The 26,172-nt window shown below is 40.7% G+C and overlaps 3 protein-coding genes and 1 long non-coding RNA gene across 4 annotated transcripts; 2 read left to right on the top strand and 2 right to left on the bottom strand.

Moving 5' to 3' along the window:
• The first annotated feature begins 2,510 nt into the window (after nt 1–2,510).
• On the top strand, nt 2,511–10,854 carry ldha (lactate dehydrogenase A4). Its single transcript, XM_086027389.1, has 8 exons — nt 2,511–2,677; nt 4,994–5,119; nt 6,936–7,053; nt 7,139–7,312; nt 7,986–8,159; nt 8,282–8,399; nt 9,505–9,628; nt 9,805–10,854. Exons 2-8 carry the CDS (start codon nt 4,994–4,996, stop codon nt 9,967–9,969), a joined length of 999 nt encoding a protein of 332 aa, XP_085883515.1. The 5' UTR covers nt 2,511–2,677; the 3' UTR covers nt 9,970–10,854.
• Nucleotides 10,855–12,828: 1,974 nt separating this feature from the next.
• tsg101a (tumor susceptibility 101a) lies at nt 12,829–21,498 on the bottom strand. The gene is made up of 10 exons (XM_086027388.1): nt 21,135–21,498; nt 20,577–20,664; nt 20,294–20,359; nt 19,895–20,058; nt 17,525–17,651; nt 17,299–17,356; nt 17,041–17,135; nt 14,477–14,679; nt 13,904–14,143; nt 12,829–13,817 (listed from the first exon to the last, which is right to left on the bottom strand). Exons 1-10 carry the CDS (start codon nt 21,174–21,176, stop codon nt 13,728–13,730), a joined length of 1,173 nt encoding a protein of 390 aa, XP_085883514.1. The 5' UTR covers nt 21,177–21,498; the 3' UTR covers nt 12,829–13,727.
• A 1,365-nt stretch (nt 21,499–22,863) lies between these two features.
• LOC147148421 (tumor susceptibility gene 101 protein) lies at nt 22,864–25,757 on the bottom strand. The gene is made up of 6 exons (XM_086027390.1): nt 25,542–25,757; nt 25,305–25,389; nt 25,127–25,192; nt 24,857–25,020; nt 24,686–24,788; nt 22,864–22,982 (listed from the first exon to the last, which is right to left on the bottom strand). The coding sequence occupies exons 1-6, from the start codon at nt 25,581–25,583 to the stop codon at nt 22,864–22,866; spliced, it is 579 nt and encodes a 192-aa protein (XP_085883516.1). The 5' UTR covers nt 25,584–25,757.
• On the top strand, nt 22,891–25,824 carry LOC147148420 (uncharacterized). Its single transcript, XR_015086393.1, has 3 exons — nt 22,891–23,004; nt 24,363–24,486; nt 24,688–25,824. It is a non-coding gene; the product is annotated as an uncharacterized LOC147148420 (long non-coding RNA).
• Nucleotides 25,825–26,172: the final 348 nt, after the last annotated feature.

The following is a 26,172-nucleotide window of genomic DNA, read 5'->3' as shown; positions in this document are numbered from 1 at the left end:
TAATGGACCTTAAAGGAGGGGTATCATGCTGAATCAACTTTTTTAAGCATTTAGCCATGTTAAAATGCCTTTTCATCAGAAAAAAACACCCCCAAAGTCGTGTGTTCCTTCATTCATCCATCTTCGAGCATTCCTTCTGTAAGCACCAGCCCAACCGAAGAAAACGACATTGTTGTTACGTAACAATGGCCCGTACTGCCCCTGCCGAATAAACACACGCCCACTTTCTCCATAAGCCAGCAGTGGGCGGCCTAACGCGTATATTTTTGCACCAGAGTTGGGGTCTCTGTGGAGCATCGTGCACTACAAATTCATGGTCGGAATCTGGATCGAGAACGTATGGCTCCACAATACATTTTTCCATCCAGAGCTGGGCATCATCTATCCGTCTATAACTTCTGGCCGGTATTTCCGGCTGACCCATGTAGTCCCAGTCCGTAACTCGTCGGTGACAGCCAATCAGTGTTGAGAACATAATTTTCACTTCACACGAAGGCATGGTGAAATAAAAACAAAATTGGGCACGTCATAGCATCTGTGGGACTGAAAGGTCTACAACACTGTTTTATTATTATTATTATTTTCTTTATTTGGCTGCATGTGGAGTACCTGCGTGTGACGTGGTGCCGGTAAAGTCAGTTCTCTATGCCGCTTGGTTGACTCGGACCGACCGTGCAGGTCTGAAATACAGACGAGAACTCATATACGGACTAAAATATAGACGAATGTCCATGTTTCTTTACTATTTACTGTTTGGTGGGCGGTGGCACAACACCGGCTTTGGGACGTGAAAGAGGCACGACAGCCACACATGGGAGAGGCGGGGTTTTGGTGAACCAGGCCTCTTACTTCGGAGTTACAAAAACAGCCACCAAAATAACTAATCTTTCATAAGAAATTTGATCACCATTGTGCTATCATGATGTATATGCCTATAACTAACCGTGTAAAGCTTAAAATGACATGATACATCTCCTTTAAGATATACATATATATACATATATATATATATATATATATATATATATATATATATATATATATATATAGATAGATATAGATATATATATATATATATATATATATATATATAAGCTACACCCTTAAATGTATATTATAGACATTAAACAGCGCTGCTACCATGCTTTTCATAATGTTACAAATCAATCTGACGTCATAGTTGTAATTCTGGTTCACATAATTATGAAAGGTGGAGATCCATGATTGACAGATGAAGTAAGGAAGCTTTGGAATTAGTAAGAGCAGTTATGTTGTTAACTAAGTCATTACTCAACTCGGTCACGTCATGATCGAGAACAAATGAATCAAAAGAATGAATGGCGGTGTTGTAACTACTACACGACACTTGCCCGTTGGATAAAGGAACGTTGGGCGGAAGGTGATGAAACAACCGGTTGTACAGAATGTGTTATGCCACATATCCTTTATGTTGTCCTGACTAAAACCTGCCAGATGGGGGCGTGAAAGCCGCACTGATCAAGCAAATGATGGAAATAAACCACAAAAAAATAAGTTGCGTAGTAGGATAGTACACGCTTCATTAGGTACACGCTGTCTAACATACACATTCTCGGATGAAATAGTTCTAGCAGGAATTATGCTTTTGAAAGATAATTCAGTTTTATTTGATTAATTTATTCAATATAATGTATTTACTGGAGCTTCATTTTATTTATCTATTTTGGGGATAATAATTCACAATTCGTAAAAACCCCACAATACAATACAACGTGTATTTTTTCCCCCACTTTTTTCCAACTCAAACGTTTTTCATCTGTTGTTAACTTGTTGTTACATTATATTGATCTCAAATGGTTACTTAAGTAATTTATATATTTATATTAAGTTCAATTTGATCGTATGTATTGCATTGCGAAAAGAGAATCTTGTTAAAGTTAAATATAGCAAACAACACAGTACTATGACCTTCTGTACGTTCCGAACAATATAATCAAAGCACAATAGAGAGACAAATAAATAAAATTGTATTGTATTGTATTGTATTGTATATAGGTGATGGACTGTTAACAACACAATCATATTAAACAAAATTGTGCTTTTTTTCCTCTCCATTTGTCCTCAGAGCAGTTAAATATACATTATAATTTAACTATTCCAATGCGGTGTTGTGTGCAAAACATGAAGGGAAATGAATGGATTTCTTAACGTATATTCCGACATAACTTTCACCAATGAGCCAAGCCTCATCTTTACCTGTAATACGATGACGAAAGAAAGCGTTGCTACATGGCGTACGTGCTGTGGACACAATTAAATACGTTTTAAGGCACGCTAAATTGGTTAGTAATGTGACTACTTTCCCACGTTGTTCATTCATTATTCCAGGTGTTTGATCACTGTGGCTGTAGGAATTGCATTTTGGTGTCAAAAATTGTTCAGGATGTGTTTTTTCCGCATCGTCTAGGACGTGACACTCGGCACGGGCAGTGTTCCCGGTGGCCACGCCCTCGTCTCCCTTTTCTCATTAGCATGCGTAAACGTAATAAGGCGAGGGAGGAGGGAGGGACCGTGGAGGATATGTTTAAATAGCAACCCAAGCCTTCCCCCCAGCGGCACCTCTTCTGCGGGAGAACTGCGACAGCAACCAACGCAACGCAACCAGAAGCATTCCAGCCTTTGCACCTAAGCTTGAACGGTAAGGTGATTTAAAAATGCACTAAACCAGCTAGTGTCTTTAAATGGTGGTTAAAGTGAAAATGATTTCCGGGTATATAACGTTTATTTGACCGGAAAGGGGCGTGATAAGTTTGTTACATGTCGGGCTTGTATCCGAAAGAGAAGGCACTGCATCATGTCGGTGGCCAAAAGGTAAAACACTGTATGTATGTATGTAGGTATGTATCTAATACGTATGTATTATTGTTATTATCATAATTATTAGACAAAACTATATAAAAAAACACGTTAAAGATTACCAATATACACTAGTGTTTTTTGTTGTGTGTGTGTGTGGGGGGGGGGGGCGTGTTTTTAATATTACAACATGATGAATTGGATGCAGTAGTTATTCAGTCTCGTCAGGATCGTAAAGTGTCAATTGGGTAACCACCATAGTATCCAACAGTTACCTTTCCCACTTGTTGCCGACAGTGTATATACACAGCGACCACTTTTCGACCTTTGCTATATTTGCCCTGCCAACCTAGTGTGTCTTCTTATCACAAGGTTAAGCGAATTTCTATTGCTGCAGAGGGTCTTTGCGCGTCGCAGTGTAACACAAGTGTAAAATGGAGGCGCCCCTCCTCCAGTCTCAGACCACTGGCAGTAGTCTCCATCCTGACATTCCTGTTTGACCAACCGTACCTAGCAATTAATATAGAGACTCGTATCATCAATTCTGACGTCCAAAAAATGATATGCTGAATTTAAATGCCAATCGTATCAAATTGAGTTTTGGTTGTTATAGCGATACACTCGATGAGAAACAGCTCGTCTAATGCAGAGATTTTCTATATCAAGACAACCGTAATAATACTGTTAAAAGAAAATAAATCTAAAGCTAACCATTGCCACCTCTTTAAAGGCAGAATTAATGGTCCATCTCATCTATTGGATGTCATTAGCTTGCATGTGTACCAATGGTACCAACAAAATGTGATATTCCTATAACCAATACTTAATTTTCTCAGGTTGAGAAGCAAATAAATACCATTTACATACTATGTTCTAAACATATGTGTGATAGGCACGGCAGTGGGTAAAAAAACAGCTTTTCCAAGTTGCACTTAATGAATGCTGAGTGGAAAGTTTTGTCTGTCGTGTTAGTGACATTCTACTGCTGTGTGTCTATTTGCACTTGTTGACTGTCTCTCTGATCGCCTGTTGACCAGTGATAGGAGAAATGCCCCCCCCCCAAAAAAAAAAAACCCACACACATTGGTATACGATAATGTGCAGTCCTGGTTTGTGTAATGGTTTCCTTCTTTTGTATGCGTGTGTGTAACAGTTGATTGCCCTACACATTTCAGCTAAAAAGTATACCACAAAAGCTTGCGTACTATACAAGAATGACCTGTCAGTGGTAGTGTACACCTGTGCTGAAAGTGATCTTTTGTTGAAATCTAACTCCCCTACCAGTGTATCCTGCTATTGTCTGTGAACTCTCCACATTAAGAAGTAACCTCCACGTCACATTGACATGCAAAGGCTTGAAAGTAGTGAACTCTCGTGGAACCATAAATAGTATCTCGTGTGACGTCAGCTGGGGGATGGGCTGTGCTGCACGTACACATGATCCTCGACTGCCTCCCCCCACTCCTGAGAAACTCCGGGTGTCTCTCTAGGGACATTATGAAGCAGGGAGTACTTGTCCAGGCAGTGGTTGCTATGGAGATCTGGTGAAGTGAGACTCTGGGAATCAATGAGTACGCTCAGCAAACAAATCAATGGTAGTATCCATGCAGCAAGTGACAGGTGTAGAGTGTTAGAGGGATATTCTCATAATGATATGTTTATTATTGTGGTCCATAGTTTGTAAGCAATCACACAGAGCGCTGTTACTAATATTCTGCCTTTTGTTTATCCTCTTACTAAATAACCATTTCATGACAATACATTGCCATTCAAGCCGTCTATCTATTTTGTGTAGCGCTTTGGCTGAGAGGGTGGCTACACCCTGCATTGGTTGCCAGCCAATTGCTGGGCACATTTTGATGAACAAGTTACCATTTACACTCACTCACTCACTCACTCACTCACTCACTCACTCACTCACTCACTCACTCACTCAAGAACATGTTCAGGGAGAACATACATTCCACACAGAAAGGCCTGAATTTGAATGTGCTAACCATTGCTGCACTGTTATTCTAAACCACTCGCAACTTGTGACAATAATTAACAGTTTATTAAGATGTACCGAAAAAATAAAATCCCCCTTACTTGGGTTTCAGCATCATCGTGTCCATTTGACTGCCATTTCGCCGATCCATTCTCACTTTTCTTTCCGCAGATGGCCACCAAAGACAAACTGATCACTGAAGTGCTGAAGGAGGAGCCAGGGAGCAGCAGGAACAAGGTGACGGTGGTGGGCGTCGGCATGGTGGGCATGGCCACCGCCATGAGTGTTCTGCTTAAGGTAAGTGACAAAAAGCACAGGGAGAGCATCGGATTGTGAAGACAAGGCTATTGTTGTTGTGCTTTGCAATGTTGTTAACTTGCAATGCATTACTGTCTGTAGCATGGGTGGGCATTTCCGGCCCTTGAGGGACATTCTGCATGTTTTCTATGTCACCCTGGTGCAACCCACCTGATTCAAATGATCAGAATCGTTATCCAGCTTCTGCAGACCTTGCTGATTATATGATCATTGGAATCAGGTGTGTTCCAGCAGGGGGAGATGGAAAACAGGCAGGATACTGGCCCTCGAGGGCCGGGATGGCCCACCCCTGGTGTATAGTTAAGTCAGACGACTCTAAAGGCCTAGACCAATCAGACGTTGGCCAATTGTGACCGCAGCTTACCCCCTGTGGCGTCGGGCCAGCTGTCAGCACATCAAGCTGGAAAAATACACTGCAAGGACAGATAGCGACGCTGACTATTAAAGTACCTTCTGCGCATGCGTGAGATGTAATACCCCTCCATACCATCGGTGGCGGTAGTCACCATTCCTCATGGTTAGAAAAATCCAACCGGAAAGGCTCCGACGCTACGACGGTGGCCACTACACCAATCAGAAGGCACAATGTGCCGCCCTGGCACTTCCTGACCTTTGACGTCGGCTTGGTGTATCTAGGCCTTAACATTATGATCACATCTTAGTGTCAGACAATGCAGTTGTAGTGTAAACCAAGGCAAACCAAATCACAAATAATTAACGTATGATAATAATGGTATAAAATCAGGTGTATATGACAGTGTGGAGGAGAGGTCCACGTTGCATGTAGTTCAGATTGCTACCATTTGCATAGAAAAGGCTACCTTGGTTTTACTCAAGAACACATTTTCTTTGTAGTCTATGCAATTGCCAGTTGTCTGGTGTCCTGCCATCCATGTGGTGTGTACAGTGTGTGTGACCACACAGTATGGATTGGCCTCTCACTTTCTGTTAGCTGAATCTGTGCCAGAGGTGGGATAATGGAGGCACTGTTAGAGAGCGCCCCTGTTTTAAAAAACAAAAAATAAAAGCTGGGCAGCATGAAAATGCATGATGTGGCTCTTTGGCTTTCCAATACCCCTTTTGAATTTTAAGTGGGCCTCGCTGTAATTTAGATAATGGATCGAATACACTCTAGAGCAGCCCGCTTCAGCCAAACACAAAATTGTGAAAGACATAGCCCATGATACTGTGCACTGTTGAGTCAATATGAACGCATGACAATAAAATGACTGGTCAAGCCTATTTCTTGGTCACTGCTATTATGAATGTCTTCCCTTGATGAATAATCTGTTATGTTATAAAACATAGTATTGTGCTTTTTCAGTATCATGATTCCCCCCCCCCCATCCCCAATATTGTGAGTCGTATTACAGTATCATGAGCTTTTTTAGATCGCCAACGTCCCCACAATAATTATCGCATTATGAGGTTTATATCCTGCTCATATCGTATTGGGACATTTGGATATTGTTACATCCCAAGTATACACTCAATTTACTCACAAATTTACTTTGCGTAAACCTGGTCTTGTTTAGTTGAATACAAAGCTGTTATTCTGATTTATGAATGGCAACAGATGAATACACAGGTTAATTGTACCTCCTGCTAGCTATTGGAAGAGTCCTTAATTGTTCCGCCTGTCGGTACACATTGCTGGCATAGATCTATATGTCGTCAATAATTAGTATTTTTTTTTTTTTAATTAAGTCAAATTGGATAATTTCCCGCTACACAATTGATGATCTCACACTCAATTCTCACACTTGAACGTGTACGTACTGTATTTGCTGATCAGGATCTTTGTGATGAGCTGGCACTGGTGGACGTGATGGAGGACAAACTGAAGGGCGAAGCAATGGACCTGCAACACGGCTCCTTCTTCCTGAAGACGCACAAGATTGTGGGAGACAAAGGCGAGAAGAGTACAACAAACCAAATAAACGAGAACAGCAACAATGTGCTCGTCTATAATTAGGCACGCGTGTTTGAATTCTCCAGACTACAGCGTGACGGCCGGCTCCAGGGTGGTAGTGGTGACTGCCGGCGCGCGCCAGCAGGAAGGCGAGAGCCGCCTCAATCTGGTGCAGCGCAACGTCAACATCTTCAAGTTTATCATCCCCAACATTGTCAAGTACAGCCCCAACTGCATCCTGATGGTTGTCTCGAACCCAGGTAAGGAAGGACTACTGGCACTGGTTTGACAGACATTATCCATTACCCGCCGGAGTACTTCTCTGCTGTTAATGCATTTACACTCTATAAAAAAAAAAAAACTGTGCTACCAAGTCCATTTCATATAGGGTATGTAAACCACTTTGGGTTATTCATTTGTAGTAGATTTCTAATAGTTGTGTCATAATATTTGAGTATACAATGAAAGAAATGATGAATGATGACACTGCAGCATCCTACACCACAGTCTCCAAGCGGTCCAATTTCTTGTTGTTCCCAATCTGTCCGCACTCTTAAAACTGCTCGGGCAAAAGTAACCCAAATTGGGTGAAATCGTAATCCCAACGCTGGTTCCACGGGTGGGCCACCCCGACTTGAATTTGAACCTTGCTCCCCATGATGAAAACCCACTCATTCACCATATTTTTAAGAACGTTGCATTAAATTTACTTCAACTTCAGTACCCGACCAAAATGGCAAACAACTTCATAATATTTTTTCCCTATGCTTGATCTAAACGTTTCTTGAATTCAGATAGTTGCCATATAAAATAAATAACTTCAGTTTTTTTGTCATGTTATAATGTTGTTGTTGTTGTTGTTGTTGTTGTTATAATTTTTGCCAGGGGTTGTATATAGTTAACTCATCGTATTGTCCTTCTTTTCCCTCTCAGTGGATATCTTGACTTACGTTGCTTGGAAGCTGAGCGGTTTCCCGCGTCACCGCGTCATCGGCTCCGGAACCAACCTGGACACGGCCCGCTTCCGCCACCTCATGGGAGATAAACTGTCCCTCCACCCTTCAAGCTGCCACGGCTGGATCATCGGAGAGCACGGCGACTCCAGTGGTATGTGGCGCTTCACTATAAATAAAACAGGAGTTGGTAAACGGGGCGCAGCTTAAATTTAGCATCACATTAGTGGCCAGTCATTGAATTCTGCTTTATCTGAGCTATTTGGCTTCTCTTAGTGCCCGTGTGGAGTGGCGTGAACGTGGCCGGCGTCAGTCTTCAGGCCCTCAACCCGAAGATGGGGGCTGAAGGCGATAGCGAAGACTGGAAGGCGGTGCACAAAATGGTGGTTGATGGGTGAGTACATTTGGTGCAGCACTGTAAAGCAAATGGTCATGTACTTGCATGCCCCCTATTCCTCTGTGCGATTGCAGTAAAGTTGAATTTGCGCAAAGTCCACAATTAATTTTAGTGTAGCCGACCATCCTAAATGAGGAATTTGAACATGGCGCCAAGCCAACAGGAAGGTGGTTGTACGCTGTAGCACGACAGTAAAACTTACACTAGGGTTGGGCAAACACTTGTACTCCAGGGCCACATTTTTTTAAAACTGACAGATGGGACAGGTCATTCATTGATAAGGTAAAAAAAAAAAAAAATGCTTTGTAAATGATTGATGGGCTGGAACAAAGTGGGCTGTATTTGCCGCCACTTACTTATACCGCTACTACTGGGAAGTCACAGATCTGCACTTATCACTCAATTTCATTTACACAGCAAATTAAAAACAACTGCAGCTGAAAGAATGTGCTGTAGATAAATAAAAATCAAACATAAGACGGTTGAACACAAAGCAAATCCAAAACAATTCAACTAAGAGTCGGGACAATAAAAAGAGGGCGGAGTCTCATAATAGCCTCATGCTGTGTTGAAAGCCAAGGAATAAAAATGGGTTTTAAGGCAGGTTTGTCTGTTAACTTTATTATTGTACTAAGGAGGACCAGTTTGTCAAAACAGGTTGACATTAAAGCCATTAAAGACTTTTTATTTATCCTCCCGCCTTATGCCATGTGCCTGGATGCACTTTTTTCTTGTTTTATTTGGACAGTGAAGGGGCTTGTTTAATGTGCAGTCGGAGGACATTCCATAATAGGGACGGCCAACAGGAAAAGCTCAATCTCCTCTGAGCTTCCACTTAAACGGTAGTATCTCCAGGAGCAGCTGTCAACATTGAGATTGCAGCAATAGTTTGTCTTAGGACACATTTATAATGCAATGTCCAAGACTAAACTTTTCTGCTCGCAAAGTGTTCCTATGGCAGGACAATAGGGTTCCTGATATGAGATTAGAGGCAATAATACCTTATTATTATGTTATCAATACTGCTCATATGAAGAATGTTGGCATTTCGAAATGCGCATAATTGCATCACATTCTGACAATGTGTGTGTGTGTTCTACAGAGCCTATGAGGTGATCCGGCTGAAGGGTTATACTTCATGGGCCATTGGGATGTCTGTGGCTGACCTGGTGGCGAGCATCACCAAGAACATGCACAAAGTTCACCCCGTGTCCACACTCATCAAGGTAAGGACACTTCATTAGGTACTCAATCTGACAAGCTCCTCCACCACAGCTGTTTTGTTAATTAATCCCTTAAGTGTGCTATTCACAAAAAAAGTGGCTTCAACCCCTGTATGGGTTCTTCTAAGATTGTGCCAATAGAGTGGTATGTTATAACTAATACGTGTGTTGTTCGTCAGGGGATGTACGGCGTGAAAGAGGAGGTCTTCCTGAGCATCCCTTGCGTCCTGGGCAACAAGGGCCTGTCGGATGTCATCAACATGAGCCTGAAGCCCGAGGAGCAGCAGCAGCTGGTGAAGAGCGCCGAGACGCTGTGGGCCGTCCAGAAGGAGCTGACTCTGTGAACGGTGTAGCGTCCCGTGGTACCACATTTCGACCCCAAACTAAACGTCATAAAACACTGTGCATTAGCCCAAGCGACTCTCCTGTATTTTCTGTGTCCCGCTGTGGCAAATGGCCTCCATTAAGACCTATGAAGTTGCAAAAAAGTGGAAGTTACTTACAGATAATAACCAAGAATATGTGTCATTTTCTTTTTGCTGTCTGCTCCCATCACTGTATGTATAACCAGAAACACTCACAACTATTTAGCTTTAAAGGTCAGCCTTTGTTGAGAGCTAGGAATTTGTGTCTCAAATACAACACGTATGCTGTTACTGTGCAGTGTTATGGCTTCTTTCACACACTCCTTGTATGCTTTGTGTTTATTCTGTCTACAGTGTGATGGTTGTATGTTGGGTTATTTTGTCCACTCGTCAGCTTGTGTGTGTGTGTTTTTTTTTTTTTTTTGTGTCTGATGGAGACATTCCATTCTCAGTGGGGCCGGATTTCCTGTCCCAACTGATGTTGTGATAGTAATCTAAGGCCTTCTCCACACATATGACCACAAGTGCACTGACAAGTCAAATAAGTCAAGAGGCAATGGAAATTCATTATGCTCCTTTTATGTTTGAGGATGCTTTTGAATGGAAATCATCAATACAGACAACAAACTTATGTTGTTCGCGCCCCCTAACACCCTCTAAGAGAATTGTATTTATTTTTCTCCATATAAACTCTAAAGGACATTAACAAAGTGTAATGGTGTTATTTTCTCAATAGCCGTTACTGCAGATGATACATATTTATTGTTTCCAGTATTATTTATCATTAAGATGATAACCGAATCACTGTATCTGGACATATTTTTATGTACTGTAGCATCAAATAAAGCCAGGTTACAGAAATAAGTCCCTCACTTGTCTGCCTCTTCATTTCAATTAGAAAACAAAAATATCACATGCCAGTGTACTTTTATAAAAAGTAATTTTCATATTTACAGCTTGTTTTTGCAGTACGACTTTTAATAGGTCATAGCCATCTATGTAGGATGGGCAATAAATCATAGACAAGTCCTCACAGGTTCCAGGGTTCAGATTGCATCTTTTTAATGTTATTGACAATGGAGATCAAAAGATCGTGCTCTCGTATCGACGCAATTTGGGAAGTGCAAGAGAACAGTTAGCCCATGTTTGATGTTTCATTTCTTTGTATTCAGTTAGCAGTATTTTCTAGGGCTTTCGCATATTCAAATTTATTAAGACACTTTTCTACGGGGGCACTGATGGTGTAGTGGTACACACGCCTGAGTTGTATGCGGGTAGCGAGGGATCGGTTCCCGCTCAGTGACCGTGTCTATGCGACTGGCTGGCGACCAGTTCGGGGTGTAGTCTGGCCTTCGCCCATTGTCAGCTGGGATAGGCTCTAGCACCTCCCGGCGACCCTGTATAGGATAAGCGGCTTGGATGACATGACATTTTAATTCGTCCATAAACCACCCTTTTCTGAGCTTTCCCATACTCAAAAACGTCAACGTTACAGCAAGCACATGCAGTCATCCCAATGTTTTTTTTTACGGGTTTGTTTGCGTGACTGCCACCCACATCTCCAGAATTCTTGGATTATTCATTTACACAAATAAAGGTCCAAAACACTAGCTATATAACAACCCACATATCATTATTCATTTATACAAAGGCACAAAACCAGTTTCACTTACAGTAGTAGCCTCGCCCATCCCGAGAATATCCACCAACGAGTGTGAAAAACACAAAGCCTGAAAAGTTTAGAATTTAGAAGTAGTATGCCATTTCCCCTAAAGTTACTTCCAGACTGCTATCAAAATTTAACCACATTTATTAGACACATGGGTGACACTGAATTCACGAAAACCCTTGCATTTTTCTTCCTCGGTCTTCGTCAAAGATCCCTACACTTTATTACATTATTCAGCTCCACAAGGTCCCAGATGAAGAGATTTCTAGATGCCCCCTACTGGCAGACATGTATACATTCCCAACACTGCAATATCCTCCCAACTTCCTTGTTGAAATCAAAGCCAATGAATTTAGATAAAAAGTTGTGAATCATTGTTAACTCATTCACTGCCATGGATGACTTTCCCCGTCGTTTCACAGTCCAGCCATTCAATCCCAGGAATTTATTCATATTTTTTACCATTTTTTTCAAACGTTTGAGTAAAACAGGGTCTGAAAATGTCTGTCAGTAAATGACTTAATTTGTATGTTTTGCTAGGAAAGGAAAGCTTCACATTCATAAATATAAATTTCTAATCATTTTGACATCATTGTCAAAATTTGGAATAAAGAGAAACATTCAACAGCACAGCATAGCACTTGGCAGGTCTGCCTCACTGTTCTGAGTTTCAAAGTTCGAATCTCAGCTCAGATCTACCTATGTGGAATTTGCAAGTTCTCCCTGTGCATGCGTGGGTATTGTCACGGTACTGAGGCCTCCTCCCACAGTGCCACTTTCCAAAAACATGCATGTTCGGGTTAATTTGGGGACTCTAAATTGTCCTTTGTCGCGAATGAGAGCGTGAAAGCATGTCTATGTGCCCCACAAGACTAATGAGGTCAAATACTAAAGAACAGCGATTCCTAACCAACGGATGACATGTGGCAAAATAAATATAATGAGAATCACACACGGTGTGTTAAATTATCCAATTTACTTCATTTGCCAGAAAATTGTTTAATTGCAAATATATCCTTGTTCACCTAAGACAGTGGCATATCGTGACAGGCAGGCCATGTTTTTGTGACACTAACAATTAAATCTGAGTCACTGTCACTCCAAAACCGGTTGTAGTGGGGCGTATAAAGGCAAAGTCACTGAGACCAGCTTAAGCGCAAATAAAAATGTTGATTTGCCATCAAATCAGCTGTCTTTAATTTGAACGGATTTACACAAATCTACAGATACAAAAGATGATCTATGGTTTAATTGGAAACAAATAACAGCAGATACTCTATGATACATTTCAAAGTGCATTTAGTAGAAGGCTAAGTTAAATGAGAGGTGTTGTCATAACTTAACATTTGATTAGTATAATCCTCTTTTGTACCCTATAACACTCAAAATCCTTTACAAAAATGGTTTATACAGAGAACTAATTTCTCACCAGAAACAACAGAGTGGACAGCAAAAATAAAAATAGTGGATATACTTTGTAAAAATGTCCTCAAGAGAGACTGTACAGAGTAGAAGAGCTCCTGTACATGATTAGTTAATGCAGCCGAACAGTCAAATTGGAGGGCTAACCTGAGCAGCTGACATGTACAATGAAAGTGGAAAGAAAAGAGGCAAAACATGAGGGGAAAAACAAAACAGGTTCATGGATTAAAGCATATCCGTAATAGGAAAAAAAAAAAAAAAAAGCCTTCTGAATGTGGCTCAGGCTGCATGCAGCACTAAATCAAAGGTCTTCTTAAGGTTAACCACTTTGGGTATTTATATCAAGAGCTTAACCTTTTCATGACAAGGGGTGTCTCAACCGCGAGCCCCCGACATTTTGTGCTTACTCAACAAACAAGGCTGCCTGGCTAATAGATAGCCTCAGTACACATCATGTTGTCGTGTGTGTGTGTGTGTGTGTGTGTTGGGAAAATCTCTCAAGCATTTGGTTTGATCCAGGTCACAAGGACAAATCTTAGGAGTGTTTAAACAGCCCGGTGGTCCAATAAAGATGGAATACAACACAAGAGGGAGAAGAAAGACAACCAGAGGGCCTAAAGACATGTCTGTTTCCTGCGAGTGTCGCTCAGTAGAGGTCGCTGAGGCCAGCGGTCTTGCGGGCTTTCTGCATAAGGGCGCGGAGCTGGAACTGCTTTCTGGACAGAAGGCGTACGTGCTGCAATAAAAGAGGAAATGAATCAACACTGATAGACACACTCAACAGTGTGTGGCAGTATCTCAAAACTGTGTTGAAATGGCCACCTTGAGAAACACCTCCAGGTCGATGACCCCCCTACGGAGGGCCTCTCCAAGGTAGAAGATGGTGTCCTCAATGGCGTTTTCCTCAGCGTACAGGTTCAGGATCTGTTTGTACAGGGGGGCCGTGGGAACAATGATGTCATCGATGTCGTTGTTCTCCGACTGGTTCTCCATCTTCTCCAGGGCCTCGGTCAGCTCCTCGTCCTTGCGCTTCAACAACTCGATGTTCCTGTCGACGTCGGCCTGGTCCAACAATATTCGATAGGCAAGTTAGAACCACGGACGAAACAACAGCAGTAGTGAACCCCGTTCCAGACCCACCCGCTCGAGGTGAAATACCATGATGTAAACTTTTTCACAAATTCAGACATGCAGTTGTGAACATGATCATTGATGGACTGGATTCAAAAAATAAATAAAATGATAGATCATGATAAACAGCACATTTCTGTGACAAAAGCGGGGATTTACACGCTCCACAAAAATTTGCAATATGGCAGCGGCGCAAATGATGAACCGTGATATACGCAGCGCTGGAAGGCTGCATTAAAAATCAAAACAAAACTATGGGATTACCACTTCCTGGTCCAATCTGGAGATCATGTCCTCCAGTTTCTGATGGCCCTTCTTGAGGTCTTCTTCTGTTCGCTTGAGGGCATCCAACTCGGCTTGAGCCCTGTCCATCTCCTCCTTCATCCTCCAGCGAAGCTTGTCACTCACAGCTGAGATCAGCGACGCACGGATCGTGTCTTCACCTATGGTGCCATCTCTGTTGGAGCCTAAACAAGGTGACAGTCGCTTTTGATCCAAATGTCTTCTTTATCCTCCCTTTTTTCAATGTGGACTCCAAGCAATGGATTAGTCCAGTAAAAATGAATACAAAATGAATAAATGCATTTTACTTAACTTTAGGGAAAAAATGCTCAATGAACTCAAGAAATATTCGAGGACTCTTGAAAATGTAAAAGCTGGGTGGGCTGAAGAATGTAGGGGGCTGTGAGACCATCCTTTCCCAAACCAATGAGATAACTTTTATTTAGCCTTGCATCTTAAATCTTTTCTACTTTTTTTTTTACAGTCTTGGCAATATGCCAGGTCTGGCTCGGTCAATTCAAGTACACTTAAACTTGAGAATTTTAACTTGTCACTTTCTATGGATTAAAAATATGTTCATATGTACTTGACGCTTCCTTTGTACACTTGTCACAGCCTTTTTTCCCCCCACTAATATGTACAGCTAACCATCTATGTCGAAGTTTAGATTCTTGGATTAGAAGAGCAATGCCAGATGGTTTCTTGTGATGCATTACTTGCTTGAACGTTTTTAAATAGGTAAAAAAAAAAAAAGGCAGCTCCATCACCTGATTTGTGAAAGCACCTGAAGTATGCATTCATTTGCATACATTGTGAAAAAATGGACCACAACTAAGAGGGAATTATCATAAATGCAGACAAATATCATCTTATGTAAGGTACATCTCTTTAGAGTCAAAACCACAGCATGCACTGGTCAGTCTTGAATCAGCACTACAAATGTCAGAGCTGAGTTCTCCCCGCACTACTAAATATAGGAGACCACCAAAAGTCCTACAGATGGCAGACAGTTAGTTCACTGATGTTTCACAACTGCTTCCAAGGTCAGTCTTTCAGTTTTTGTGTGGAGTTACTGTTACATCCCCGAATATAGCACATATAACCAGAGAGCACTCTCTTCCTTGGCCTCTAGGCCCACACTGTACATGGCCTTTAATGCTCCCAACTCGAGTTACATCAAATGACCTTTCGCTGTCGGTTCAGCATGCCACCAAAGTCAGGCTCAGGGTGAAAGGCTTTCGCTAAGAAGGTCACATGGCTGAATTTTACTTAACTCCACACAAAGATGGAGAAGCTTCAGTCCATCTGATCAGATTCATTTGTCTGGCAATTTACAGAAAAATGCATCCAAACTAATCAGAAGGGGGGGGGGGGGTTGGTGGAAGGTCTTTGACTGGCCAAGTCAATCACCGGACCTCAACCCAATAGACCATACATTTAGAAAGGGAGAAACCTTCATAAACAAAAGGGCTGCAGTCAAGGCCTGGAAAAGCATTTGAAATGAAGAATACAACAGTCTGGTGAGGTCAATGGGTCGCAAGCTTGATGCACTTATTGCAAGTAAGGGTTATGCCACCGAATACTAAATGTGATTCACGCTAAGGTCATTTAATAATGTCTGTTCTAATACTTTTGCTCATTTGAAAAGTGGATGGCATCAAACACGGCACTCTGTCCTGAGTTTTTAACACACCTGGATGTACATATCATTGAATAAAAGCTGGAATTCTAAACTTTTGTCTCAGACTCATTTTTTGATCTGAAACCAAAATGTCTTCAACACACTACAAAATCAAAGTGTCCTCGTCATTCCAATACTTTTGGAGGGGACTGTATATATTGTACAGCAATATGTGTAACAGTGTAGTTGTGCTTATTTTTCCTGTACTGTACAGTGAACCGTCACCTACTTACTGTTTGCTATTCACAAATTTGAATGTTTTTTTATTTTTTTGCATCGGTTCCCCAATCACCGACAGATAGTGGGTGTTTTGCCGTATAGTCACTTAGAAATCTGTTGCTAAGAAAAAAGTAGGCTTAAATCGAAGTTTGTATTAGGTAAATAGTTGATAGCGAAGTTGTGGGGCTGGGTTGCATTGTGATCACGCTGAAGATGCTGTACAAGGGGTCCTCGGTTTACGACAGAGTTCCATTCCATGGGCATCTAGTACTATGCTAAGACATTAAGTCAGAATGACAGAAGATATTCATGTGAATAACACAGGCCAAATATATACAGTAAAACAACCAAAAGAAAAAACTAATAAATATGAGCCTTGTACCATGTCACCACATTCTTACGGCACCACTGCGAAAACTAATTTGCTGCGTGCTGTTTGTAACTTTGTATCGTATGTTGTTTGTATCGTAAGTCCTAAACAGAGTACCGGTACCTGCTGTACATTCAAGTACAGCAACACTATTGTCACAATGGGAAACTATTTGTATGTTGTTGGATTTGACGTAACGATAGAAGTTGAATCTTAATTGTCATTGCACAGTGTACCGTGTGTGTCATGATGGGAGATGCTAGATGTAATACATACCCACTGTGGACACGGGAGGCTGGGCAGGGTAGTGTGTTGGACCAGAAGAAGCTGGGTAAGAGTTACCCCCTGGGTACTGGTAAGCTGGGTAGCCGCTGCAAAGGAAATACAAATAATATTTTGTAATCATACTCAGACATTTTGTAGTGTTGGACGCAACATACAAGACTGAAGGTGTGAAGTAATAAAGCAGCTTCTGCTAATGAGCACGCTTGTCACACAAAACTAGTGTATGTACATGATTGTGAAACAGCTTACCCTGCATTCGGACTTGGGCCATAAGGTGAAACTGCAGGCATGCCAGGGACGTAAGACGCTAATGTAAGATGAAGAGTACACACAATTACATCATCTGAGTGTCTGTTTATTAATTCTTCTTCATAGTGCACCGCTATAGGAAATGGGCGCCACCTGGTGTTAAACCGGGTAAAACCAGTTATTTAAGTGCTTGGGGGAAGAAAATAAAAACACAGTGACTACTTACGATTGGGAGGTCCGGCAGCTTGGAAAGCCTGGTAAGGAGCTTGTGTGGTAGGGCGAGAAAACACCGGAGGCTCTTCACCGAACACCACGATCATCACCTGAATGAGACCATAGAGGTCTGACTGAGGCTGGAAAACAAAAGAGGAAAAGGTGAAAGACCCTCGCAGGAAAAAAAAAAGGCACGTTTGGTAGAATTAAACAACAACAGCAACAAAAAAACACCCAATAAGTTATGTCAGGTAAACATAAACGGTATTTGCATGTTGAAAGAACCTAATGTAAGACTTGCTACAACCACAAATTTAAGATTTAAATGAGGATTAAGGCCTTGATTAAAGAACATCCAAATTAAGATCTGAGGAGAACCAGACAGCATGATTTTAACAACTCTTTAACAACACTAATGCCCACTTCCTGATTAGTTGGACTATTTCATATGATGCAAATGTCTGTATTGTCTTGTGTGCAGGCAACTCTGCATATTTAAGCCATCATTATAAAGATGTTTCATTACATGTATACAGATGGCAATGTGTGTCATGCACAACACAACCACTTATTTGCCACCTATCTCAATTTTATGTGACCATCAAACAACAGCCACAAACCCTGCTGCTTGCTGTATTTGAAGCGATAAAAGGCTACAGTAACTTTTCTTAATGGAGTAAGACTAATACAAGCAAATCAAAGCTAAAGAAATAGCATTCATATAAATACTGATTTCTGTGTTACATATAGATTTGATGTTCTTTTTTTCATTTCGGTATATTGTTCAAACGTCAAGTTTGGCAGACTCAAGTGTTATGTGTAGACGTAAAATAATAATAATAATGATAATAATAATAATAATAATAAGTAGGGATATTCCGATCAGGTTTTATGACACCGATACTGATCATGCATGAGTGAGATCGGCCGTTATCGATATGGATTCCAATCACATGGAATATCTGTATATTTTTCCATTTATTTATGGTGACTGCTATTAAGCAATATTATCTGAAAAAAAGAAACCAGCCATATTATTACCGTCATTTTGACAAAAATCTATATATATTTTCAAAAGCACAGAGAAATACAAAAGCTTTACTGGCACAATACAACAATTACTCAGTCACAAAGATAACTGAAAAACTTAAATTTACCATCTTTTAGTAACACAGTTTTTAACAGATTAAAATAATCAGCAGTCTCAAAAGACTTAATTATGCAAAAAGTCAAATAAATAACATGCCACCTAAACGTTGCATGGTTCAGAATATAACCAAAGTAGAAAAAATAGTCACATGCCGGCTTCACTTGAATAAACTATTCAATAAGTTCATAAATTGAAACGACTCAGGAACTTTATCTTGTGTACAAACTATCAGTCCGTCTGTTAATCTTTTGGTGAGTTATAAAATGATATAGTGGGTCTGTTGCCCACAAGTGACCTACAATGCGTCTCCCTGTGGCAAAAATGCCACTTTTACTGCGCTGTGTCCGCCTTGACTTTATTCAATGCAGTGAGCCTCGTAAACCCACCATAGTCTCCCAATTACTTGTTCTTCAAATGTCGGATTAAGTTGGTTGTGTTGAAACTTTTGGCCGTGCTCCCCGTGCGAGGTACCTTTTCATGACATATACAGTATTACAAGACGCAAACTCCACACTCACAATGCTAGGTTCACACCAACTGCGGTGGTCGGAATATTCGATCAAAGCCTTTTATTGTCGATCAAAACATCCGATCACCCGCAGCTCATGCTTCGCAGCCTTGTGTTGCGTCCCTACCCTCTGCTCGCAGCGGAGGCGCGGCTGCGTTAGGGAGCCTTTCTGGCGGTGCGTTTCAATTGGAGTCAATGTAGCTCGCGCGGGCGGGCGGGCGGGCGGCCTCGGTTGCGTGCAGGGCGGCGCGAGTGATGCTTTTGCACGGAGGGACGTCGTCGCGTAATAAACAAATAAACTTTTTTGCCATTTCGTCTGACGGCAGCCAAGCATGAGCTGCGGGTGATCGGATGTTTTGATCGGCAATAAAAGGCTTTGATCGTTACTGTTCACGTAATTTTTCCCGAAAGTCGCCCGGTGGATGATTTCATGCTGCTGGAGTTTATGGGCGATTCCTTGAATAATCGATGGAATACTCGATTCCAAAAAGATCTGTTTGTGACAGCCCTAAACAGGCATAAATGGTGTTTTAAGGGAATGATATATTCAGTTCTGTAGAACTTCGAATACGTCATGATAAATTCATTCTTGTGTCATAGAGTTTGTTTTATGTCAAATGTAGGCCATTTTAAAAACATATGGTAGTTGCTTAATAAGGCCAGAATTCCAGCCCTATTGGCCAAACAAAGCGTGCAGTTGTAGACTCTACTGCTAACAAACTTACATGCTTCCACTCATGTAGATAGGGTAGGTAGATTTTTCCATTGGCATCAATATGTTTACCAGTTTTGATCATCATGGTGCTGGTTGGTTTAACAAAACAAATCGGCGGGTTGAAGGGATACGTGTCGAGCAACCAAAGACACACTGGGATGTTGTAGACGTTGCCTATAAGGAAACACACTCATTACCAAGTGCAGGCATATATCTATTGATCTACCACCTCCCCCAAATGACATACTTAAAGTAATTTTTCTCATTTGTTAACATGCAGCGCATCAGCATGAAGCTGACAAATGTTTAAGTGACTGGGAGCATGTGATGCTTTTCAAATGACTAAACAGAATAATTAATCATAATTTTAACAATGACATCCAAAATAAATATAAGAACACTTATGTACCTCTATAGCTTACAGGGACTGTTCCTGTTAAACTCATCAGGTCCCTTGTAGAGCCATCGTTGAACACTGAAAAGCAAGTTGACCGGTGAGGGAAGGACAAAATAATCACACATACTACTGTATATTGAGTCACACAAGAATGAAGTAGAGTGGAACCTCTAACGACTAACACCACTGAGTCGCACAATTTGGACTTTGGACTAACAGTGGGGATTGTGACTTTGGATTTGTATTTGATCTTAGGTTCCTATGAATATAAGAATTGATAAGGGTATTGGATTACCATAGCCATCCATTACGGGCTTCAGGTCTTTGTAATGAGAGATGACATTGGTGATTTCACGAACAGTCAGGTCCCTGTATTTGTATTGCTGGAAAATATAAAGGAAAGAAAAAATACAGAGTGGACATACAAAAGAATTTTCGCCAACTGCCACCTAAATGACTAGTTATGTAAGAATATTGACGAGGATTACAAATATATAACATATTTTAGTATATTCTGCACACAATAGTGTTAACTAGTAACTGCACACTCGTTACTTGCAACGTGGTTTAGACGGAACATACTGAAGAGCGGTTTAAGAAGTTCGAAAGATCCCTTCAATGTTTTAAGTGGATAATTGTACTAAATGATGTTAGGACATCGGAAAGTACACGTTCCAATTATGGCAACAGTTCATATTGACGACGCTGATCAGATTAGAGAGTACAGACATTTTATAACACATTATGATGTTTCACTTACACGCCATACCAGGAAACGGCAAGTCTACTGTACTGTCATATTACGTTTCGGTAATGGTAGCTATCATGCTAACAAATTACGAGACGGTTTTACCTTCAACATTTTCTTCAGAGCGCCTTCGTTGATAACCGCCATTGTTTCCAAGTCAGGCTGTCTTTCAAGGAAAACTGAGTAAATGTTAGACTAGCTGGCAGAATGCTAACACCCTGAAGCTCGCTAGCAAGAATTCCGCAAATGCTAGGCTAAGGTTAGCACAGCCTCGGGCCAGATTAAGCACTAATATCGAGTTATTTAAAATAAAACGTCCAGTTGAACAGACTGAATGTTTGTCTTGTTATCTCAGATTGAAGCAGTACAGGTACCAACAATGGTAAACTGACTGCTCGGTACAAACGACATATGCTTCAACAACACTAAAATACAAGATTAACAACAAAACGAATTTCCGGTACTACGCTTGACATTTTCCGGGGTAATGAATGACGTCATATTTTTGGAAAACTTTATTAGAAACACAAAATTAAACATCATCTGTTGTTTTAATGTAATACAGTACTGTAGTTGTAGTTTTTGGTTTTCTTTCTGAAGACTCTGAATATAAAAATGTGATGAATAATATATTATTGCTGGCGAAATATTTTATTCACACGTGTAAATGGCGCAAGATAAAGCCCATATTCACATCCTTTAAGAGACAGACGCAAGATAATCATATAGCATCCCTGAAACGCATGACATGTAAGAATGCTGTATCCGTGATGCAAAAACTCTCAGACTTAGAAATATTTGATGACCTCTGATGCATATTTGTGTGTGCGAGGAGTGCGTGTGTGTTTGTGTGTGTGTGTGGGGGGGGGCATGTGTTTGTGTAAGAGTGTATGTAACATGCAAATTCTCTTCTATTTAATCCAATAATGTTCATCGTGTCTTCTTATTTGTTAAGTAATTTTAATTTCAAGGTAAGAGAGTTTTTTCTTCAGTTAGATTATTGTCATTGTCGCAACAAAAGAAACTTGAAAATCACTTCTCTTCTATTTACTTCCTACTAGTGCCTTGTTAACCGCTGTTTAATTGTATCCACATATGTTAACTGCCAAGATGTTTGTACATTTGCTTTTCATTAATAATAAAAAAAAAATACATTACTGTAGTGAGATTTTGGTGAAGCGTTAGTTTTCATTTCTAAGTTTGGATCGTTGACATTTCAGTATTTACTCATAAGATTTGCTTTGGATTGAATACCCATTATACAACAACAATTGTCAAACAATAGAAAATCCATGTACCATGCATCCCCCCAACACAATAATTTTTTAATTTTTTTTCTGGGTCACACAAATGTCCTTTTTTTGGAAAAAAAAAAAAAAAGAAAAAAAAGTTCGTTAATAACATAGCTCAGAGAAGTTATAATAAAACATAAAACCAGAGTAAAATACATTTATTTACGTCATCCTGTGAAAGGACAAAAGGAACATTTTGTTTTAGGGGGGGTCAATGTCTACATCCGCGGTTGGTACATTTAAAATCAAAGTACAGTTTAGATAAATGTTTCATGTGGGAAAAAAAAGTAATTTAAACATTTATTACACCTAGATTACACAGATCAGTAGATCAGGTCAGAAGTCACAGGTGTTGACTACAGTATGTATATGTAAATGATGACAAGGAAATACATCTCAGCTTTACCGACATTTACATTGCAAATCATTCATAAAATGATAAAATGTTACATGAATCAAACAAAAATACAGCAACCAATCATGTCCATGTGGTACTGTGCACAATATATGTTTCACAAGCAACAAATCAATATTGAAATCTACTAACAGCTGGTTTCATTTCCTTGAAGGTCAGGTTGGCCATCTTGTGTTGATAAAGACAAATACAAACTGCCGTCTGGCCGGAAAAGCACCTGTGATTGCTTGTGGAACTGCAGTGAACCTAAAACAGGTATTGAGGACAGGTAAGTCTAAAGTTTATGAACATCATCATACGCAATCTCCCACTTGATCAGACATGACCCAGTTATTACTTTGCAGATTGCATATCTAGGACACAGAAGAATGTTTTGTTGTTTTTCTTAAATTGATTCGTTTTTTCTGATTCACCACAAACTTATAACAAGACACAACATTTCTGTACATGGAAATATTCCTTATTTATTGGTTACTTTTTTTTTCTCCATATCACAGCTTAGCCTGCATGCTATCTGCATGGACCGGTATGTATACATAAAAAAGTCTTTCTTTCACAGCACTCAAGAGTTTGTTTTCCTATAAAGCCGTCTTATCTATTTGATATAACCAACATATTGCACACAGTTGTCACTATGACTGTGTCAATCAACACTGATTTTTGAGGGCCTTTTCCTTGACACAGCACTTGAATTTGAGCTTAGCCTGTGCAAGTGAACATATTGTAATGTTGTGGCCGGTTGGCGAACAAGATGTGTCGGAAATGTTCCAGGACTGATGTCACAAAAGATACACATTATTTCAAATCCAAGCTACAAACTATAAGTTTTTTCCTTAAGTAAAGTAAAGTAATCCCCCTGGAGTCAAATTCACTTTCCCAGAGCAAGTAGCATGTTTTGGCATGTGGGAGGAAGCAACATGGAGAACACATGTACTGTATGTGGAAAAATTCAAGATTCAAACACAGAGGCACTCTATTTTTGTACCTGGTGCAAGTCTAGCATGGCGAGCTGTTGAACTCTGCGTGGAGGTGGCCAAGACAAAGTTTTGATATTTTCACAAAACCACGCAGCTTAAAACGAGCATTTTGTGCTGTTAAGGGCGTGAACACCAACTTGATTCTCCACCAATCCTAGCAGCTCTTCACATTCCCTTTATAATTGGCGTGCGTGACAAGCAGTCCTTGACATGGATGAAGAAACTGATTTGCTGGAGTCCATACAGGAGGTCAAGGCACACAAAGATCACAGATCTGTGAAATGGGGACTTAGAGATGGTCTTCAGCCCCAATCCTATGTTAGGTGTGTGTGCCACCTCGACTCCCCCTCACCAATCTGGCTGTGCCGCAGCCAGGGGCGTGATTTCAAAAATATAATAATAATGATAATAATAATAATAATAATAATAATGATAATGTGTTCAATGAATGGATGTCTATGGTAATTCAGAGGGTTTGATGCATGCTGTTGTCATATTTCTGAATGAAATACAATGACCAGATGTCCGCAGAAAGCAGAATCTGTCTGCCTGTGCCCTGATCAAATTCACCAAAACTACCTGCGCCCATACTTAGACGTGGTTCCAGTGGGCGTAGAGCTTAGTCTAATTTGAGCCACCAATTTTCCAGGTGTACCAGGAGCATGTCACAGGAAACACCCTCCATACGCCAGAACGGCCACTATGGTGAAGAGTGATCTGCCAACTTCCCAAACAGGCAAAATGAGGCCGGCACCGGCATGAAAATCAAGCAGGTATTAACCTCACGTGCATCTGCGCCATCTATGAATATAAAGCCCAGAATGTTGGGACGCACACATGCAAACTAAGAGGTCACCATGCTGCCCCTTTGTACACTATAAGAGGAAATAGAGTGAAGGTCCTGGTTTTATCTTTCTGGTTGTTCTGTATTTTTGCTAAAGCATACAGTACAGTACGGTGACATTTACTTACAGGACACTTGTGCAGGCTGAGGATGAGGCTGCATACAAATAGGAGGGAAGTCTCCAAACGTGGCAACCATCACCTGCAGGAGGCTCACCAGGTCACACTTCCCCTGAGAGAGCCATGGAAGGGTCAGTGTACCCTACGCATAGCTGTAAACCTCTCACATGTGCCGCTCACCTGCTTCCACTCCTGCAAATATGGCAGCAGGATGGCACCACTGCTGCAGACGTAGTTTCCACGCAGGATCATCATCTCCCGCGTGGGCCTGACGTAGCAGATGGGGGCCGACTGAGGGTAGCTCTCCTCAAGCCACACACATATGGGGATGTTGTAACTCATATCTAATATAGTGTCAGGGACAGTTAGAATATTTATCAACATTGGTGAAATGCTTTGTTGTGTGGACATAACAACTATTGCCCCTGATATAAAATGTTAAATCATTACCTTTAAAAAGGATGGGGATAGTTCCTGTTAGACTCATCAAGACCTTGGCGCATCCGTCATTGTAAACTGTACAAAGTAACATGACTGTTGAGTACTTGTTGAAAGCCACATTTACCAAATTCACTTTAGTTAAAAATTGACTTTTTGTTGTTGTTTTTTGTGGCGTTAAGTTTCTTACTGTATTTATCCACCATTGGAACAAGGTCTTTGAAATGGATCAATGCAACTTGTATTTCACGGGCCACATGGTTACGAAGATATGTCTATGCAATAGAAATGGGCATATACACACAAAAATGAATAACACCGTTAGAGATAATACTCGATGTCAATATGAGTGTCATGAAAGAATTATCTAACATATATCTATGTATCTGTATACATACATACAGTATATTGCAATATATTCCCTTACCTTCGGCAGCATTTTCTTTATGGCGCTTTTGCAGGATGTCATGGTTGTTGTTGTGTGGATCTAAAACCCCAAATTTGTCTTGGCCTGTCTTTTAAGATCACCAGCAGTCACTAACCTTTGAGTTTTTCTTTCCGTGTGTTTATGGACAAGCACACAATTTTATGAGCCCCTAGAAGCCAATAAGAGAGCAGCGTCATGATAGTACAATCACGTGACTTACAAACCATAATATAATAATTAGGCTACATGACTCAAACAAACATCTCGGTTCTGTGATAAAGGTCTCTTTTTTTTTCAACAAATAAACAGTATGTGATACTACTGTTGTCTGTTATCAGACATGAATTTTAAATCCTGACTAAAACAAATTCACCTGTTTTTATCAACTTACTAACAATTGTATGGAAACTCCTAATTCTACACTAACTTTAAAATGATAAATGAGTTGCCCTGAGGAAATTACACTCAAATTGTCCCAGTCTGTCATCTAATTTTCCCATTCTTGATTTTGAGTACACTGTAATTCTGAATCCATTCGTCAGCGGCTTAATGCCTTGGGCTTCCATTTATCATTCTTATTTATTTCGGTAGTAGTTTTGGTCTGAGAGTTACCACCACCAACAACAACAAC

This window comes from Filicampus tigris, chromosome 4 (genome assembly GCF_054856515.1).
Source record: "Filicampus tigris isolate MCC_2025a chromosome 4, RoL_Ftig_1.0, whole genome shotgun sequence".
Classification (NCBI taxonomy): Eukaryota; Metazoa; Chordata; class Actinopteri; order Syngnathiformes; family Syngnathidae; genus Filicampus; species Filicampus tigris.
Note: the sequence above shows the minus strand (reverse complement) of the source record. Positions and strands in the feature narration are given on the sequence as shown.

Bases quoted from the DNA above. Each gene is read 5' to 3' on its own strand.
- ldha (XM_086027389.1), top strand. From the start codon at position 4,994: ATGGCCACCAAAGACAAACTGATCACTGAAGTGCTGAAGGAGGAGCCA. The intron at 8,160-8,281 runs GTATGTGGCGCT...GGCTTCTCTTAG, and splicing joins AGAGCACGGCGACTCCAGTG to TGCCCGTGTGGAGTGGCGTG. The intron at 9,629-9,804 runs GTAAGGACACTT...GTTGTTCGTCAG, and splicing joins CCGTGTCCACACTCATCAAG to GGGATGTACGGCGTGAAAGA.
- tsg101a (XM_086027388.1), bottom strand. From the start codon at position 21,176: ATGGCGGTTATCAACGAAGGCGCTCTGAAGAAAATGTTGAAG. The intron at 17,357-17,524 runs GTAAGTAGTCAC...ATCTTACATTAG, and splicing joins AGCTGCCGGACCTCCCAATC to CGTCTTACGTCCCTGGCATG. The intron at 14,144-14,476 runs GTAATCCCATAG...TTGTTGGACCAG, and splicing joins CCAGATTGGACCAGGAAGTG to GCCGACGTCGACAGGAACAT.
- LOC147148421 (XM_086027390.1), bottom strand. From the start codon at position 25,583: ATGACATCCTGCAAAAGCGCCATAAAGAAAATGCTGCCGAAG. The intron at 25,021-25,126 runs GTAATGATTTAA...ACACTATATTAG, and splicing joins TATCCCCATCCTTTTTAAAG to ATATGAGTTACAACATCCCC. The intron at 22,983-24,685 runs GTAAGTAAATGT...TACCTGTTTTAG, and splicing joins TCAGCCTGCACAAGTGTCCT to GTTCACTGCAGTTCCACAAG.